At 47.8% G+C, this 14,976-nt stretch overlaps 1 protein-coding gene, 1 long non-coding RNA gene and 2 pseudogenes across 2 annotated transcripts; all 4 read left to right on the top strand.

Moving 5' to 3' along the window:
* Positions 1-2,218: 2,218 nt before the first annotated feature.
* LOC138847489 (uncharacterized) lies at positions 2,219-3,548 on the top strand. Its single transcript, XR_011385320.1, has 3 exons — positions 2,219-2,302; positions 3,108-3,170; positions 3,508-3,548. It is a non-coding gene; the product is annotated as an uncharacterized lncRNA (long non-coding RNA).
* On the top strand, positions 3,545-4,806 carry LOC138847488 (melanoma-associated antigen B1-like). The gene has a single exon (XM_070066375.1). The coding sequence runs from the start codon at positions 3,558-3,560 to the stop codon at positions 4,557-4,559; it is 1,002 nt and encodes a 333-aa protein (XP_069922476.1). The 5' UTR covers positions 3,545-3,557; the 3' UTR covers positions 4,560-4,806.
* Positions 4,807-5,571: 765 nt separating this feature from the next.
* Positions 5,572-7,755, top strand: LOC138847492 (melanoma-associated antigen B5-like; annotated as a pseudogene).
* A 2,860-nt stretch (positions 7,756-10,615) lies between these two features.
* On the top strand, positions 10,616-11,644 carry LOC100348684 (chromobox protein homolog 1 pseudogene; annotated as a pseudogene).
* The last annotated feature ends 3,332 nt before the right edge of the window (positions 11,645-14,976 follow it).

Consider the following 14,976-nt stretch of genomic DNA (forward strand, 5'->3'; position numbering starts at 1 on the left):
ATTACTGGGGAAACAGTTGGGTTCAAGAAACAGAAAAATGAAATCACATTAGAAAATCCTGTCAACTGGAAATCACTATGTTACTGAAAAAGTATGTGATCATGTGTAACAGAAAACATCTCTAAAAAAAAAACACTCAAAAGTGGTTCATGATAATAACTTTCAGTGAACTTACACTATGGGGAAATTTCCATTTTGTAAAATCCCCAGTTAACACAGTAAAGGTGCAATACAAAAGCATCCCCAACAGAGTACAGAGTAATACACAAACATATGGCATTACCACCATTGTTGTAAACTGGATGAAATGCATAGCCAATCCACATCATAACAATGGTTCCAAGTAAATAAGAGGTAAGAAAAATGAAAACTTTAATCACAGTAACCATAACAAAAAATGAAATCTTGATATTTTGCAGCAGTGGATAGAACTGGAGGATATTAGGTTATATATCATACACAAATCATAAATAGCATATATTCTCTTTTACATGTGGAAGTCACAAACTGTTGATCTGAATCCTACATACTGAGAAGAGTGCACAGGAAGGGAAACATTGAAAGAATTAGGTTGGAGAATCAGTATGAAAACAAAGTAGCACAGAAGGAAAAAGTTCTAGTGTTTGACAGCACAGTGGGTGACTACAATTTACAATAAAATTTATATATTTGATGAAAGACTGAAAGAAAGTAACTAGCAGCTATCAAACACAAAGAAATGCAAAGGAGATTAAAATGCAAATCATGCTGATTTGGTCAGTACATGCTGTACATGTGTGTTGAAATATTACACTATATCCCATAAATATTCCCATCTATAATTATGTTAACTTAAAAGAAAAAAGAAACACTTTCTTTCTACAAACAATAAAATTAAGTAAAACTATATTTACAATTACACTAACACAAAAATGAAATTCTGAATAATACTAAGTTTATATTGAGTTTTAACTTTAGTGAGGGTGGTTAAGGCGTAATCTGAAGGGAATACAAGTTGGAAGACTTCACTATCAGCTAGAAGAACACTTTGAATGAGTAACCCTCGTTCTTCTACTGTGCCTCGGGACAAGGCATTTCTCCTGTTGCACTGAAGCACTCTGAGACAGCAACTGAGACCCCACACACCCGTACTGTGTGGGCTATCAACACAGCAATGCCACCTGAATTAGCACTATAGGTCCAGACGCTGTGCTCATAACCACCTGGAAGCTTGGAACCGCATGAAGAGTGACTCATTAATCATCATCAAAAAGCATATAAAGAACTGAACACATTACAAGCAAAGCATCTCTGTTATCACATGTAACAAAGGTAGAACTTTTTTCCCTGAACGTTTTGAAACATCCAGTCCTGTGGAGAGAAGGACACACAGAGACAGTTGTCTCAACAAGGAGACCCCACGCCCACGCCCACGCCCACTCCTTGGGGATTTCGCTGGCACGGGCGGAGAAAAGGGACGGATTCCCATCAGAAGGCGAATTCCAGCAGTGGGCAGGAGAACCTAGAGCAAGAACTCAGAGGCTGCACAGCTCCAAAGAAACTGGCTCCCTCCCAGTCCGCCCTCCCACAGCCTAAGCCACTTACCCAGAGCAGCCAGGTCTGGAGGCCCCAGGGAGCGGTGGTCACATGAGGTGCACCTGCACTCCACAGCAGGTGGCTCAGGTACTGGAGGTCGTGGGTCGAGGCCTGGTCTCCCGTCAGCAGAGAAGTGGGGCTCCCCCACGACGAGGAGTCCAGATGATACAGTGCGAGAGAACCGAGGGTACCATCCACACCCGAAGATGGACCCCACAAAGCCGCACACCTCCCCCATCAGCCTCGGGAGGACCCACACGTCACCACAGGGCTCGGGCTCCACTGGACTTGCAATGGTGCGCCCACAAGAAAATGAGAGCTCAGGTCTCAGGCTGGCCGGCTAGGCTCAGCTGTGAGAGGAGCCTCGGGCCCAGCTGCCTGACAACAAAAGCATGCTTGGAATTCTCTGGGACCACGCCCCACCTGAGACCCTGAACCCCAAACCCCAAACCCGGAACCCGGAACCCGGAACCCAGATCCCGGAACCCTGAACCCGGAACCCGGAACCCAGATCCCGGAACCCGGAACCCGGAACCGCTCCACACTTCCCTCCCCGGAAGGAAGGAAGGAAGGAATTGCGGCCCAGAGCACCGCCCTGTCCGCCCTGGGGAGGGGCCAGAGGGCATGGCCGGAAGTGGCCACCCCCACTTCCGCCTAAAAGGCCGTTGGGGGGTGCTGCCCTGAGAGGTGCGGCCTCTATCTGAGGCATCTTCACAGGTCTCTTCAGGTGTGTCGGCGCGTTACCTGGCGTACAAGTGTGGGGACCACCCCGCCGAAACCCACAATCCCTGCCCCTAGAAAGAGGAAGCACGAGAAATCTGCCCACCGCGCCCAGAGCCCGGGCGGGATTCGGCCCTGCGGCACCCCCGCCCCACTCCACCCCCCCACCCCACCCGGCCTGCTCCCGCTCCCTCTCCGCCATGGCGGCCTAGGGAATAAAGGCTTACTCCAGGGTTGGACTCGGCTCGCTGAAGGGGTTAGCCAGGCCTCTGCAGCTAAGGAAGGGAATCCTCGGGACACTTGAGGGTTTGGGGGGCCCCCACGGCGCTGAAGCCACAAGAGCAGAGGCAGGGCGAGGGTCCAGGACCCGCTGGGCCGGGGAACGGCGCTACACGGAACCCCGGACCTTGCGTTGGGAGGGCCCGCTGAGTCTGAGGACTCCGATGCGCCCGCGTAGTCTCCTCCAGAGAGTCGGGGTGTGGGAGCTCAGTTGCAGGGGGAGGCGGCAGGCCAGCAGGGCACGATTTCCACAGCGTGGGCACAATCAGCTTGAGGGCCCTGCTGAGTGCCGGGACCATGCTCACGCAGCGCGGCACCCTGGCACCCTGGAATCCTTCCTTACTGTCCCCTGGGGAAGCCCGGGCATAGACGTCTTTCTGACCCCACTGCCGCCCAGTTCCTCAAGGATAGCAGCCAAGTGGAGGCTTCTGGTCGGGGAAGAGTCACAAGCTAGCCTGAGGACAGACAATCTGGGGCTCCTCCAGGGCAGCTCCGGAACCCCAAAGACCCCAACTCGCTCTTGCATTTTCCAGTTTGCAGAATCCGCGCAGGTGGGACCAAGAGGTCCACACTCGGTTCCCGGGGCTGCCTGTCAGGTAAGCGCTGACCTTGGCGGGAGGGGCCGGGTCTCAAGTAAAGAGACACAGTGGTGGCCAAGGGGAGGAAGTTAAGGGAAGACTGAACAGCGGCTCCTGAATGCGGGAGCTGAGCTTCCTGACCTGCCCCTGCTCTCAGCCCTGGAGACAGACTCCAGGGCAGTTCTATCAGGCTGAGGCTGCCCCTCATGGCCGAACTCCAACTCCATGGGAGGTGAGAGCCTTGAGGTGAAGGGGAAGCCTCCGGGCAGCAGATGGGAGCACTCGCAGCTCCCACCATGGACGAGGTGAGGACCTCGACTTCAGTGCTCACACGATGACACTCTCCCCCATCCAGGTGCCTGCCCTGCCCGCTCTGCTGCCAGCCTTCTGCCGCCTGCAGTGGTCATGCCTCGGGGACAGAAGAGCAAGCTCCGAGCTCGCAAGAAGCGCCAGCAGACCCGCAGTGTGGCCCAGGGTGCCAAGGCTGCCCATGCCGTTGGGGAAGAGGAAGAAGAGTCTCCCTCCTCCTCTCCCGTTCGTGAGGGAACTCCCCCAAGCTCCCCTAGATCCTGCGCTGCCCAGGGGGGTCTGAGAGGCCGAGCGTCTAGCTCTCCTGAGGCAGGGAGTTCTGATGCCAGTTCGGATGTAGATGAGGGCTATAGGGCAGGCTCTTCCCAGGTCTCCCTCAGAGATCCTCTGAACAGGAAGGCGAGTATGCTGGTGCAGTTCATCATGGAGAAGTATAAAAAGCGAGAGCCCATCGTGCAGGCAGACATGCTGAAGGTAGTCAAGAGAAAGTATAAGAAGCATTTCCCCGAGATCCTCAGGAGAACCTCTGAGCGTGTTGAGCTGATCTTTGGCCTCGAGTTGGAGGAAGTCGACCCCATTAGTCGCTCCTATGTCCTTATCAACAAGCTCAGCCTCTCCAGTGAGGATGAGGTCAGTGGGGAAAGGGTGCTGCCCAAGACAGGGCTGGTGATGACACTCTTGGCTGTGATCTTTATGAAGGGCAACCGTGCCACTGAGGCGGAGATGTGGGAGTTCCTGAATGCTCTGGGGATCTATGCTGGGAGGAGGCACTCAATCTTTGGGGAGCCCCGGAAGCTCATCACCGAAGATCTGGTGCAGGAAAATTACCTGGAGTACCGTCAGGTGCGCTTTAGGAGTCCTCCAGTCTATGAATTCGTGTGGGGTCCCAGAGCACATGCTGAAACTACCAAGATGAAAGTCCTGGAAGTTTTGGCCAAGATCAATGACACTGTCCCTCGCTGCTACCCTGATCTCTATGAGGAGGCTTTAAGAGATGAGCAAGAGAGAGCAGAACTGCAAGCTGTAGCCAGGGCCTCCACGGTTGCCAGGTCCAGGGTGGGTTCTAGGGCCAAGTCCCGCAGGTCCTCCCACACCTAATGAGGTCTGAGCAGCATTTTTCACTTAGTGGGAAGAGGGTAGTCAAAGCTCTAACTAACAGAGGCTGGAGGCGACAAAATAGGTATTTTCAAATGTTATTCCCCTGTTTTCAAATGTTATTCCTGTTCATTCAAAGCTTACATTGTTGCAAAGTCTGTTTCTGAATCTCATGGATCACACCTTCATGACTGTTTCTCAGATTTATGACAAAGAGTTTTGCTGTTTCTGAATAAATCGAAAGACCTTTAGTGTGTGTTTGATTAACCATAGAATAAGAAAACACAGCAACGGGATAGGTACATTCATGGAAACATGTAAGAACACGACAGGGTAACAGAATCGCAAAATGCTTAAACAACACTAGGGCTCTTTTGAAAGTAAATGGTGCCCACTTGGATATGGCTTGTTTTCTTAACATGTGTATCAAATTTTGTGTATTATATTGGACTTCCTGCTCAGAGATGTCATTTTAATTTTATTGTGATTCTCCAGGCATTAATTGAGCACCTACTGTTTGGAAATGCCCTCAATAATGCAAATTGTGAGAAAAGGATCCCACCACTGCCCAGATAATTTGAGTCCTGCAGCAGCTACCCTATGTTAGGAGGATAGGGAGATACTCCCCAAGACATAAACTTGAAAAAGAGGTTAAGAAGAGGAGACTGCAGATGGGAATAGCGCAGTGCACGTCATCTGAGGGGACCGCAGATTCTCAACAGTGAGCTGACCCAGAGCCTGGCCCTGCCATCAATGCTGGGAGCCTTGGGCAGCACTGGCAGGCTGATTTCAGCAAGCAGCCTCTCAAGGATGTGAGGTCCTTGTCCCAGCTGGGAGGTTTCTTAAGCAAGCAAATGGAGGAGGCCCAGCCCTACCAGCAGATAAGAGGAGGCCCCTGGGGGGGTGAGGGGGACACAGGAAGCCCTGCCCCTCAGAACTGACAGGACCACTCGCCCCTCCCCCACTTGCGGGCAGATCTGTGACACCAGGGCGTTGTTGCCAGGATGTGACATACTTACTTCCTCCTATGACGTCACAGAGGGTGAGGGACTCAGTCCAAGGGCTGTGGCCTCAACTTGGCAGTTGCAGGATTCGCAAGTGTTTGAAAAGGCCAAGGTGAGTACCCTGGGGACTAAGGGAGCCAACCCTCCGTAACAGTGGAACCATCACGGAGTCTTCGCCCTCAGCCTGAGCACACCTAGGACACGTATGATGGGATGAGAAGACTCTCGGTCCTGGGGGTGGGCAGAGGGTCTCAGAATGACTTTGTACTCAGTATGAGGGGCCAGGCCTCAAAGCAGGTGGGCTCAAAAAATACTGAGGGCAACTCCCACCACCAAATAGTAGACCCATCAGAGTCTGGTCACTGCCCTGAAAGCCACGGGGCAGGGTTGTGGAGCAGAAGCTGCCAATCACTATTTACATTAGGGCTCTGAAAGACGAGAGCCTGAGTCTGCAGCCACCATTCACCAAACGGCATGGGGGTCCCAGGACCCTTGTGCAAGTGCAATGGCCCAGAATGAAGACTAGGGAATCCAAAGAGGTCAGGGTAGGAGATTCCCTACTGACAAGTCAGCACTGCAAGCACCTGGATGGGAAGCGCCCTTCATTTCCCTTCTGGGGGTTCCAGGGAGGGTTGAGCAATCCAATTCAGATCAGCAGAGGGAATGATTTCCAGGACCTGTCATCTGTTGATGTGACGGTCTTGAGTGTGAATCACGAGGTCCTCTCAACTCGGCAGACCGGCAGCCTGTGCGGCTGTCACGCAGTGTGCCTGAAGCACGCGTGGCAGGCTCAGCCCGAGACTGACGCCTTCTTCTTCCACAGGCTGCCCACAGGACAGGCTGACCCGGCGAGCACACGAGCCCCGTGTTCTCCTAGAGCAGGTCCCTCAAAGACGACTGCAAATGTAGCTCTCCTAATAGCCGTGGTGGAACTTCCGTGGTGAAGGCACACACACACCCTCTCAACCTCATTCTCCAGGGAGTCCACCTCACCTAGTCTGCACACGCCCGCCTGCTGGCCCTGACGACATCATCATGCCTCGGGCTCATAAGCGCAAGGGCCGTGCCCCTAAGAAAAGTCGCCATACTGGACAGGACCCCCAGGCTCACAGGGCAGCTCAGGGAGGGACCGAATTGGCAGAAGAGCCCTCCTCTTCTTCTCCTGTTCTTGAGGACATTCCACGGAGCTCATCTGCTGCTGTGTCAGGTACCCCTCCCCCAAGACCCAGCAGCCCTCCCTCCACCAGCACGACTTCTGGACGTGTTCCTGACACAAGACCTCATGAGGGTGACGACAGCCAAGGCGAGGAAGAGCAACAGCCACCTTCCTCGGGGGTCACACCCTCCGCTGACAGATCACACAGTGATGCTTTAGCCACGAAGGTGGATTTGTTGGAGCAGTTCCTGCTCTACAAGTATAAAATGAAACAGCCCATCATGAAGGCAGACATGCTGATGGTGGTTAACACCAAGTGCCCACACCTGTTTGCAGAAATCCTCCAGGGAGCCTCTCGCAGCATTGAGGCTCTCTTTGCGGTGGAAGTGAAGGAAATCAACTCAACCTGTCAATCCTATGACCTCGTCAGCAAACTCAAACTGCCCAACAATGGGAGGGTGCGCCCTGGCAGGGGCTTACCCAAGACCGGTCTGCTGATGACTCTCCTGGGTGTGATCTTCATGAAGGGCAACCGGGCCACCGAGGAAGACGTCTGGAAATTCCTGAACACCATGCGGATCTATGCTGGGAGGAAGCACTTCATCTACGGAGAGCCCAGGAAGCTCATCACCAAGGATTTAGTGAGGCTGCAGTACCTGGAGTACCGGAGGCTGCCTGACACTGATCCTGCACGCTACGAATTCCTGTGGGGTCCAAAAGCCCATGCTGAAACCAGCAAAATGAAAGTCCTGGAGTTTGTGGCCAAGGCCCGTGACACCGTGCCTACTGCCTTCCCATCCCAGTATGAAGAGGCTTTGCGAGATCAGGAAGAGAGAGCCCGAGTCGGAACTGCTGCCACCCCAGGAGCTACTGCCAGAGCCAGACTCAGGTCATGCACATGTCCAGCTGCTTCCTCACTCCTACTCAAATCCAAGGACATTTGCTATCCAGAAGAGAACCTAAGCCACCATGACAGGAGCTGCCTTTAAAATGGGGAAGAATCTCACAGACCAAGGGTTGGGCTAATGCAACATTAAAAAAAAAAATTACCCATCTCGGTTTTCCTCATTTCCTTTAGTGTCTTGTTTTGTTAAAGATGCATTTTATTTATTTGAATGTCACAGTGATTGACAGAGAGGAAGAGACAGAGGAAGAGTGAAATCTCCCATCCTCTGGTTCATTCCCCAAGTGGCCATTATGGCCAGGGCTGGGCCATTCTCAAGCTAGGACTCATATACTCCAACCAGGTCTCCCATGTGGTTGGCATGGTTTCAACTAATTGAGTCATTTTCTGTTGCTTTCACAGGTATATTAGAACTGAGCCAGATCAGAGGCAGAACAGCTTGATTGTGAAACAGCACACTTATATGGGATGCTAGCTAGCATCTGGCAGGTAGCAGCTTACTCCTCTGTGTTATAATGACAATTCCTAGTCCTGTTTTGTAAATGTAAAACACTTACATCTTGAAATGCTCAGCTTAGAAACAAGTGAAAGAAAAATTTTATGTCAATATATTAGACAGCTTGGAGGGTGTTTCAAGATGGCAGAATAGCGAGGGAGCTTACTGATTTAGTCCAGGAGAAGACAGTTTGTAATAGTGGAGATAGTGTAGTCTCAGGGATGAGTTAGGGAAAGAATGGCAGAGAAAACTCTTGTAATTTGAGGCATACCGTGGACCTATACAGAGGGTGTGGGTGCCCACAGCTCAGGACCCCAGATGCCGAGAGCCTCCACACCAGCCCTGGAATATGAGGTGTGAGGAGACCGTAGTAGCCCGAGACACTGGCAGAAAAGCAGCAGGAAGAGCCTAGAGGGAACAAGGTTTGAAGCCCTGTGGGGGAAAGTGCACCACCTAACTAGAGATGAGAAAAAATAAAAGGGATGGTACAGACACAATCCTCTCTCTCCAATCACCTTACAAAGACAACAAACCAATAGAGAAGGCACCATTTTGGCCATACATAACAACTGCACTACCTCGTGTCTGTGCCCTGCAATCAGCCAAGCAGAGAAACCTGACTTTGTTGGGGAGTAATAACAGACTAAAACCTAGTAAATGTGTGGAGCTTCAGAACCGAGACTGTAAGGAAAAAAAAAAAAAAAAAACTGAGGGTGTGTGGGAGAACGCACACTGTGGCAGAGACATTACATCATCTCAGAGGAGATGCCACAAGCTCGGGCAACCCTGGCTACCTGGTGAGAGACATTGCAGGGTAATCTGAGCTTACACGAAGAACTGCACAGATCCTCTGTGTGCTCCTTGGGACAGAGCAGATGAATATTATACCCACTGGGGCTAGTGCAAAGGCACTGTTCGCCATTGAGGAGAAGAGCTTAGCTGAGTAGAATTATGTCCCTTCTGATTAAAAAGAGAGAAGATTTAGCATGCCAAACCTGGGTGTGTCACCTTAGGCATGACCTTAACACTGAAGAAGTGAATGGAGCTTTCTGGCCACGCCCACAAGAAGCCTCTAGAGATTCATTGAAAGCACACAGTCCACTTATCTACAGAATCATAGTACAATGAGAAAAGCAGCCACAGCAGGAAAAAAAAAAAAAAAAAGAAACCAACAAGTATCTCCACAAATGCCAAACAACAAATGCCACAACCCAAGAAACAATAATAAGGAAGACAACATGACACTCCCAAGACAACATTACACTTCAATACAAGATTATGAAGATAACGAGATAGAAGAAATGCAAGAAATGGAACTCAAAAAATGATTATAAGAATACTTAGAAGTAATCAAAAACAAACGCTCAAACTACTGAAATCCATGCAGGACATGAAAGAAAATCTCTCGACTGGTGCTGTGGCTCAATAGGCTAATCCTCCACCTAGTGGCGCTGGCACACCGGGTTCTAGTCCCGGTCGGGGCGCCGGATTCTGTCCCGGTTGCCCCCTGTCCAGGCCAGCTCTCTGCTATGGCCCGGGAGTGCAATGGAGGATGGCCCAAGTGCTTGGGCCCTGCACCCCATGGGAGACTAGGAGAAGCACCTGGCTCCTGCCTTCGGATCAGCGTGGTGTACCGGCTGCAGCGCGCCAGCCACGGCAGCCATTGGAGGGTGAACCAACAGCAAAAGGAAGACCTTTCTCTCTGTCTCTCACTGTCCACTCTGCCTGTCAAAAAAAAAAAAAAGAAAAGAAAAGAAAATCTCTCTCATAAAATAGAAATCTTAAGGAGGAATCAAAATGAAATGAAAAATTCAACAGAACATAAAATTGAGATATTGAAGAGAAATCAAAATGAAATGAAAAATACAATACAACAAATAAAAATGCAGCTGAGAGCCTTAAAAACAGAATCAGTGAGGCAGAAGAGAAAAAAATCAGACTTAGAAGACTGAGCAAAGGAAAGTATACATTCAAACCAAAGACAAGAAGAGGAAATTAGAAATATAAAAAATACTGTTGGGAATATACAGGATACTATTAAAAAAACCAACATTCGGGTTCTGGGAGTTCCTGAATGCATGGAGAAAGAGAAAGGATTAGAAGGCCTTTTTAGTGAGACACTAGGAGAAAACTTCCCGGGTTTGGAGAAAGAAATAGACCTCCAAGTACAGGAAGCACATAGAACCCCCAATAAACATGACCAGAAAATATCCTCACCAGGAAACACTGTAATCAAACTCACCATAGCGAAACATAAAGAAAAGATTCTAAAATGTGCAAGAAACACCTGATTAATTTCAGAGGATCGGCAGACGGCAGGCAGCGCAGAGTGCAAGGCTCTTTAGTTCAGCTGAGGGGAGGACCATTGGCCGGGGCCTGCGGTACGCCGCTTCAGTGAGGGGCTCGACTGTGGCCACCCGGCTTGTTGCTTTCTGGGCGCCACTCCCCCCAGCCGGCCCGACGCGACGCACCAGTAGTGTGACCCCGATTCTCCTTGAGCTCTTGGGCACTGCTTTGAGCAGCGTCACCCTTTATACCGGAAAGCTGGCAGGCACTATGGGGAAAAAACAAAACAAGAAGAAAGTGGAGGAGGTGCTAGAAGAGGAGGAAGAGGAATATGTGGTGGAAAAAGTTCTTGACCATCGAGTTGTAAAGGGCAAAGTGGAGTACCTCCTAAAATGGAAAGGTTTCTCAGATGAAGACAATACGTGGGAACCAGAAGAGAATCTGGATTGTCCTGACCTCATTGCTGAGTTTCTGCAGTCACAGAAAACAGCACATGAGACAGATAAGTCAGAGGGAGGCAAGCGCAAAGCTGATTCTGATTCTGAAGGTAAGGGAGAAGAGAGCAAACCAAAGAAGAAGAAAGAAGAGTCAGAAAAGCCACGAGGCTTTGCCCGGGGTTTGGAGCCGGAACAGATCATTGGAGCTACAGGCTCAAGTGGAGAACTCACGTTCCTGATGAAATGGAAAAACTCTGATGAGGCCGACCTGGTCCCTGCCAAGGAAGCCAATGTCAAGTGCCCACAGGTTGTCATTTCCTTCTATGAGGAAAGGCTGACGTGGCGCTCCTATCCCTCGGAAGATGACGACAAAAAGATGACAAGAATTAAGTCTCTTGAGTACCAGCCCTGTCACATCCAACTGTGGGTTTCAAGTGAGGAGGGAAGAAGTTCTACTTGTCTTGACACCATAGAGGTGGCTTGAGAAGATGTCCTTTGAAGAGCCAGTATAGTTTCTGTGCCCTGCAGCAGCCCAAGTGCTTTAAGCTGTTCCAAGCTATGTAGTTCACACACCCATCCCAGTGGAGGGGAATGGGGAGAAGTGTTTCAAGGCAGCCCGTTCTGTGCTTTGCTGAGAGAAGCAAAGGGCCTTCTATGAAGGACAAAACTTGCAGAATTCGGTGTGTGGAAGAACAAAAAGATACTGTAGGCCTTCAAAGAGCATCTCCACAACCTACAGCCTTCTTCCCAATAGTGTTAACTCTGCGTTTTTACAGCGTAGCATGTGTGTAGTTTTTGGCTATTACTGGTGTAATATTTAGGGGTGGGAGGGATAGGATATGGAGAAAGGGAAATGGGTTGGATCATTTTGATTAAAATTTGGGGCTTGATTGGGGAAATGATGAAACAGTAGAGAGAATAACTAACTGAAGATTCATTTCTATGTCCACGATATTTTACCTTTTCAAAAAAATGTCATTGACACCATAAATGGGGACTGCGAGAGACTGCTTAAAAGCTGTGAATGCCTGAAACCTGTAAGCCAAGGTGTTCCCTGGCTGAGCTTAATGTCCCCCACAGAGGACTAAGCCAGTTCACAAGTTACCAAAGCTGCCATTTTGGAGATGCATACTGACTGGGGAGGGAGAATGTACACAGGCAGATAGAGCATTCTGTCTCAGAGGTGCTAATTCTTGAAATTAGACAAGAATACCCTTTCTTTTCCAATTATGAAGTTGTATCAGCTTATCATCCAAACCACTGGCTGAGGTATTGGAAGAGGGAAAGAGAGTGGTACAAGAGATGGCAGAGTACGGAAAAACAAGGACCCATACTCTTAAGGTAGCAAACTCTTGAAGCCTCTGGTTTATAATGAATTTTGAACTCTGTTTGTTTTTTGTTTTTTGTTTTTATTTTTTTGATAGGCAGATTGGACACTGAGAGAGAGAGACAGAGAGAAAGGTCTTCCTTTGCTGTTGGTTCACCCTCCAATGGCCACCGCGGCCGGCGCGCTGCGGCTGGCGCACCGTGCTGATCCAATGGCAGAAGCCAGGTACTTATCTTGGTCTCCCATGGGGTGCAGGGCCCAAGTACTTGGGCCATCCTCCACTGCACTCCCTGGCCACAGCAGAGAGCCGGCCTGGAAGAGGGGCAACCGGGACAGAATCCAGTGCCCCGACCGGGACTAGAACCCGGTGTGCCAGCACCACAAGGTGGAGGATTAGCCTAGTGAGCCGCGGTGCCGGCCTTGAATTTTGAACTCTGAAACCATGGGTGGCAGGGTTCAGTCACTGACAGCACAAGTTTCATTGAAACCATTCAAGGGTTGAATTTCAGAAGCCCTGGTCTCAGGAGAAGAATAATCATTCATACTGGGGAAGTGGTTTACTTTAAAACACCAAACCTTTTTTTTTTTATCCTCAGAATTAACTGAGACCCAAGATGTTCCGTCTTGATTCCTAAGATCCATCAGTTCTTGACATGGTCTAGACCTGCATCTAGAGCTGCATTGTAAAAATCTCTGTAGGCATGTGTTAGGTTTCTGTGAAAACTTTGTTTAAATGTAAACTTCATAGCACACTGTCAGTTTTTGTCTTAATAAAACTATAGATTTATATTCTCTGAAAAGAAAAATTTTTCAGAGGATCTCCAATTAGACTCACAGCACACTTCTCATCAGAAACCCTACAGGCTAGGAGGGAATGGCGAGATATAGCCCAAGTACTAAGAGAAAAAAACTGCCAGCCCAGAATATTATATCCTGCAAAGCTCTCATTTGTAAATGAAGGTTCAATAAAGACTTTTCATAACAAACAAAAATTGAATGAATTTGTCACCAATCATCCAGCCCTGCAAAAAGATGCTTAAAGATGTGTTACACACAGAAACACAGAAACACGGTCATGAATATGAAAGAAGATAAAGGAAGAAAATCTCTCAGTAAAAGATCACAGAAAGTTCAAAATATGTATTAGAAATATCTTGGGAAAAATGGCAGGGCAAAGTTACTACTTATCAATAGTCACATTGCATGTAAATGGGCTCAACTCTCCAGTTAAAGTCACAGACTGGCTGAATGGATTAAAAAACAAAACCCATCTATTTGCTGCTTACAAGAAACACATCTTTCCAACAAAGATGCATACAGACTGAAAGTGAAAGGTTGGAAAAATATATTCCACGCCAACAGAAACCAAAAAAGAGCTGGCATAGCCATCTTAATATCAGAAAAATTAGACTTTAACACAAAAACTGATAAAAGAGACAAAGAAGGGCACTATATAATTATTAAGGGATGAATTCAACAGGAAGATGTAACTATTATAAACATATATGCACCTAATTACAGGGCACTGGTTTATTTAAAATACATGTTAAGGGACTTAAAGGGAGACTTAGACTCCAATACAACAGTATTGGGAGACTTCAATACTCCATTTTCAGCAATGGACAGATCAACCAGATAGAAAATCAAAAAGGAAACTGCATATTTAATCGAAATTATAGTCCAAATGGATCTAACAGATATCTACAGAACTTTTCATACTACACTTAAAAAACATACTTTCTTCTCAGCAGTGCATGGAACTTTCTCTAGGACTGACCACATACTAGGCCATGAAGCAAGTCTCAGCAAATTCAAAAGAATTGAAATTATCCCATGCATCTTCTGAGACCACAATGGAATGAAGCTGGAAATTAGCAATTTAGGAATCCCTAGAGCATATGCAAACACTTGGAGACTGAAAAACATGCTCCTGAATGAACACTGGGAATAGAAGAAATCAAAAATTTTCTGGATGCAAATGAAGAGAACAACACAACACATTATAAATTATGGGATACAGCAAAAGCAGTGTTAAGATGAAAGTTTAAAAAATAGGTGCCTACATCAAGAAAGTGGAAAGGCACCAAATAAATGAGCTGTCAATGCATCTCCAGGATCTAGAAAAACTACAGCAAACCAAACCCCAAACTAGTGGGAGAAGAAAAATAATTAAAATCAGAGAAGAAATTAACAAAACTGAATCCAAACAACATTACAAAGATCAGCAAAACGATAGGTTTTTTTGAAAAAATAAACAAAATTGACACACCATTGGCCCAACTAACCCATAAAAGTAGAGAGAAGACCCAAATCAATAAAATTAGAGATGATAAAGGAAATGTAACAACAGATACCACAGAAATATGAAAGAGTAATCAGAAATTACTACAAAGATTTATATGCCAACAAAATGGGAAATCTATCAGAAATGGATAGATTCCTGAACACATGCAACCTACCTAAATTGAACCATGAAGATGTAGAAAACCTAAACAGTACCATGAGCAAGTCAGAAATTGAATCAGTAATAAAGGCCATCCTAACAAAAAAAGCCCAGGACCAGATGGATTCACAGTGGAATTCTACCAGACATTTAAAGAAAAACTAACTCCAATTCTTCTCAAACTATTCAAAACAAGAAAGAGAATCCTCCCAAATTCTTTCTATGAAGCAAGCATCACCTTAATTCTTAAACCTGAAAAAGATGCAGCAGAGAAAGAGAATTACAGACTAGTTTCCCTGATGAACATAGATGCAAAAATCCTCAATAAGATTCTGGCCAATAGAATTCAACAGCACATCAGAAAGAT

This window comes from Oryctolagus cuniculus, chromosome X (assembly GCF_964237555.1).
Source record: "Oryctolagus cuniculus chromosome X, mOryCun1.1, whole genome shotgun sequence".
Lineage (NCBI taxonomy): Eukaryota > Metazoa > Chordata > Mammalia > Lagomorpha > Leporidae > Oryctolagus > Oryctolagus cuniculus.

Bases quoted from the DNA above. Each gene is read 5' to 3' on its own strand.
- LOC138847488 (XM_070066375.1), top strand. From the start codon at position 3,558: ATGCCTCGGGGACAGAAGAGCAAGCTCCGAGCTCGCAAGAAGCGCCAG.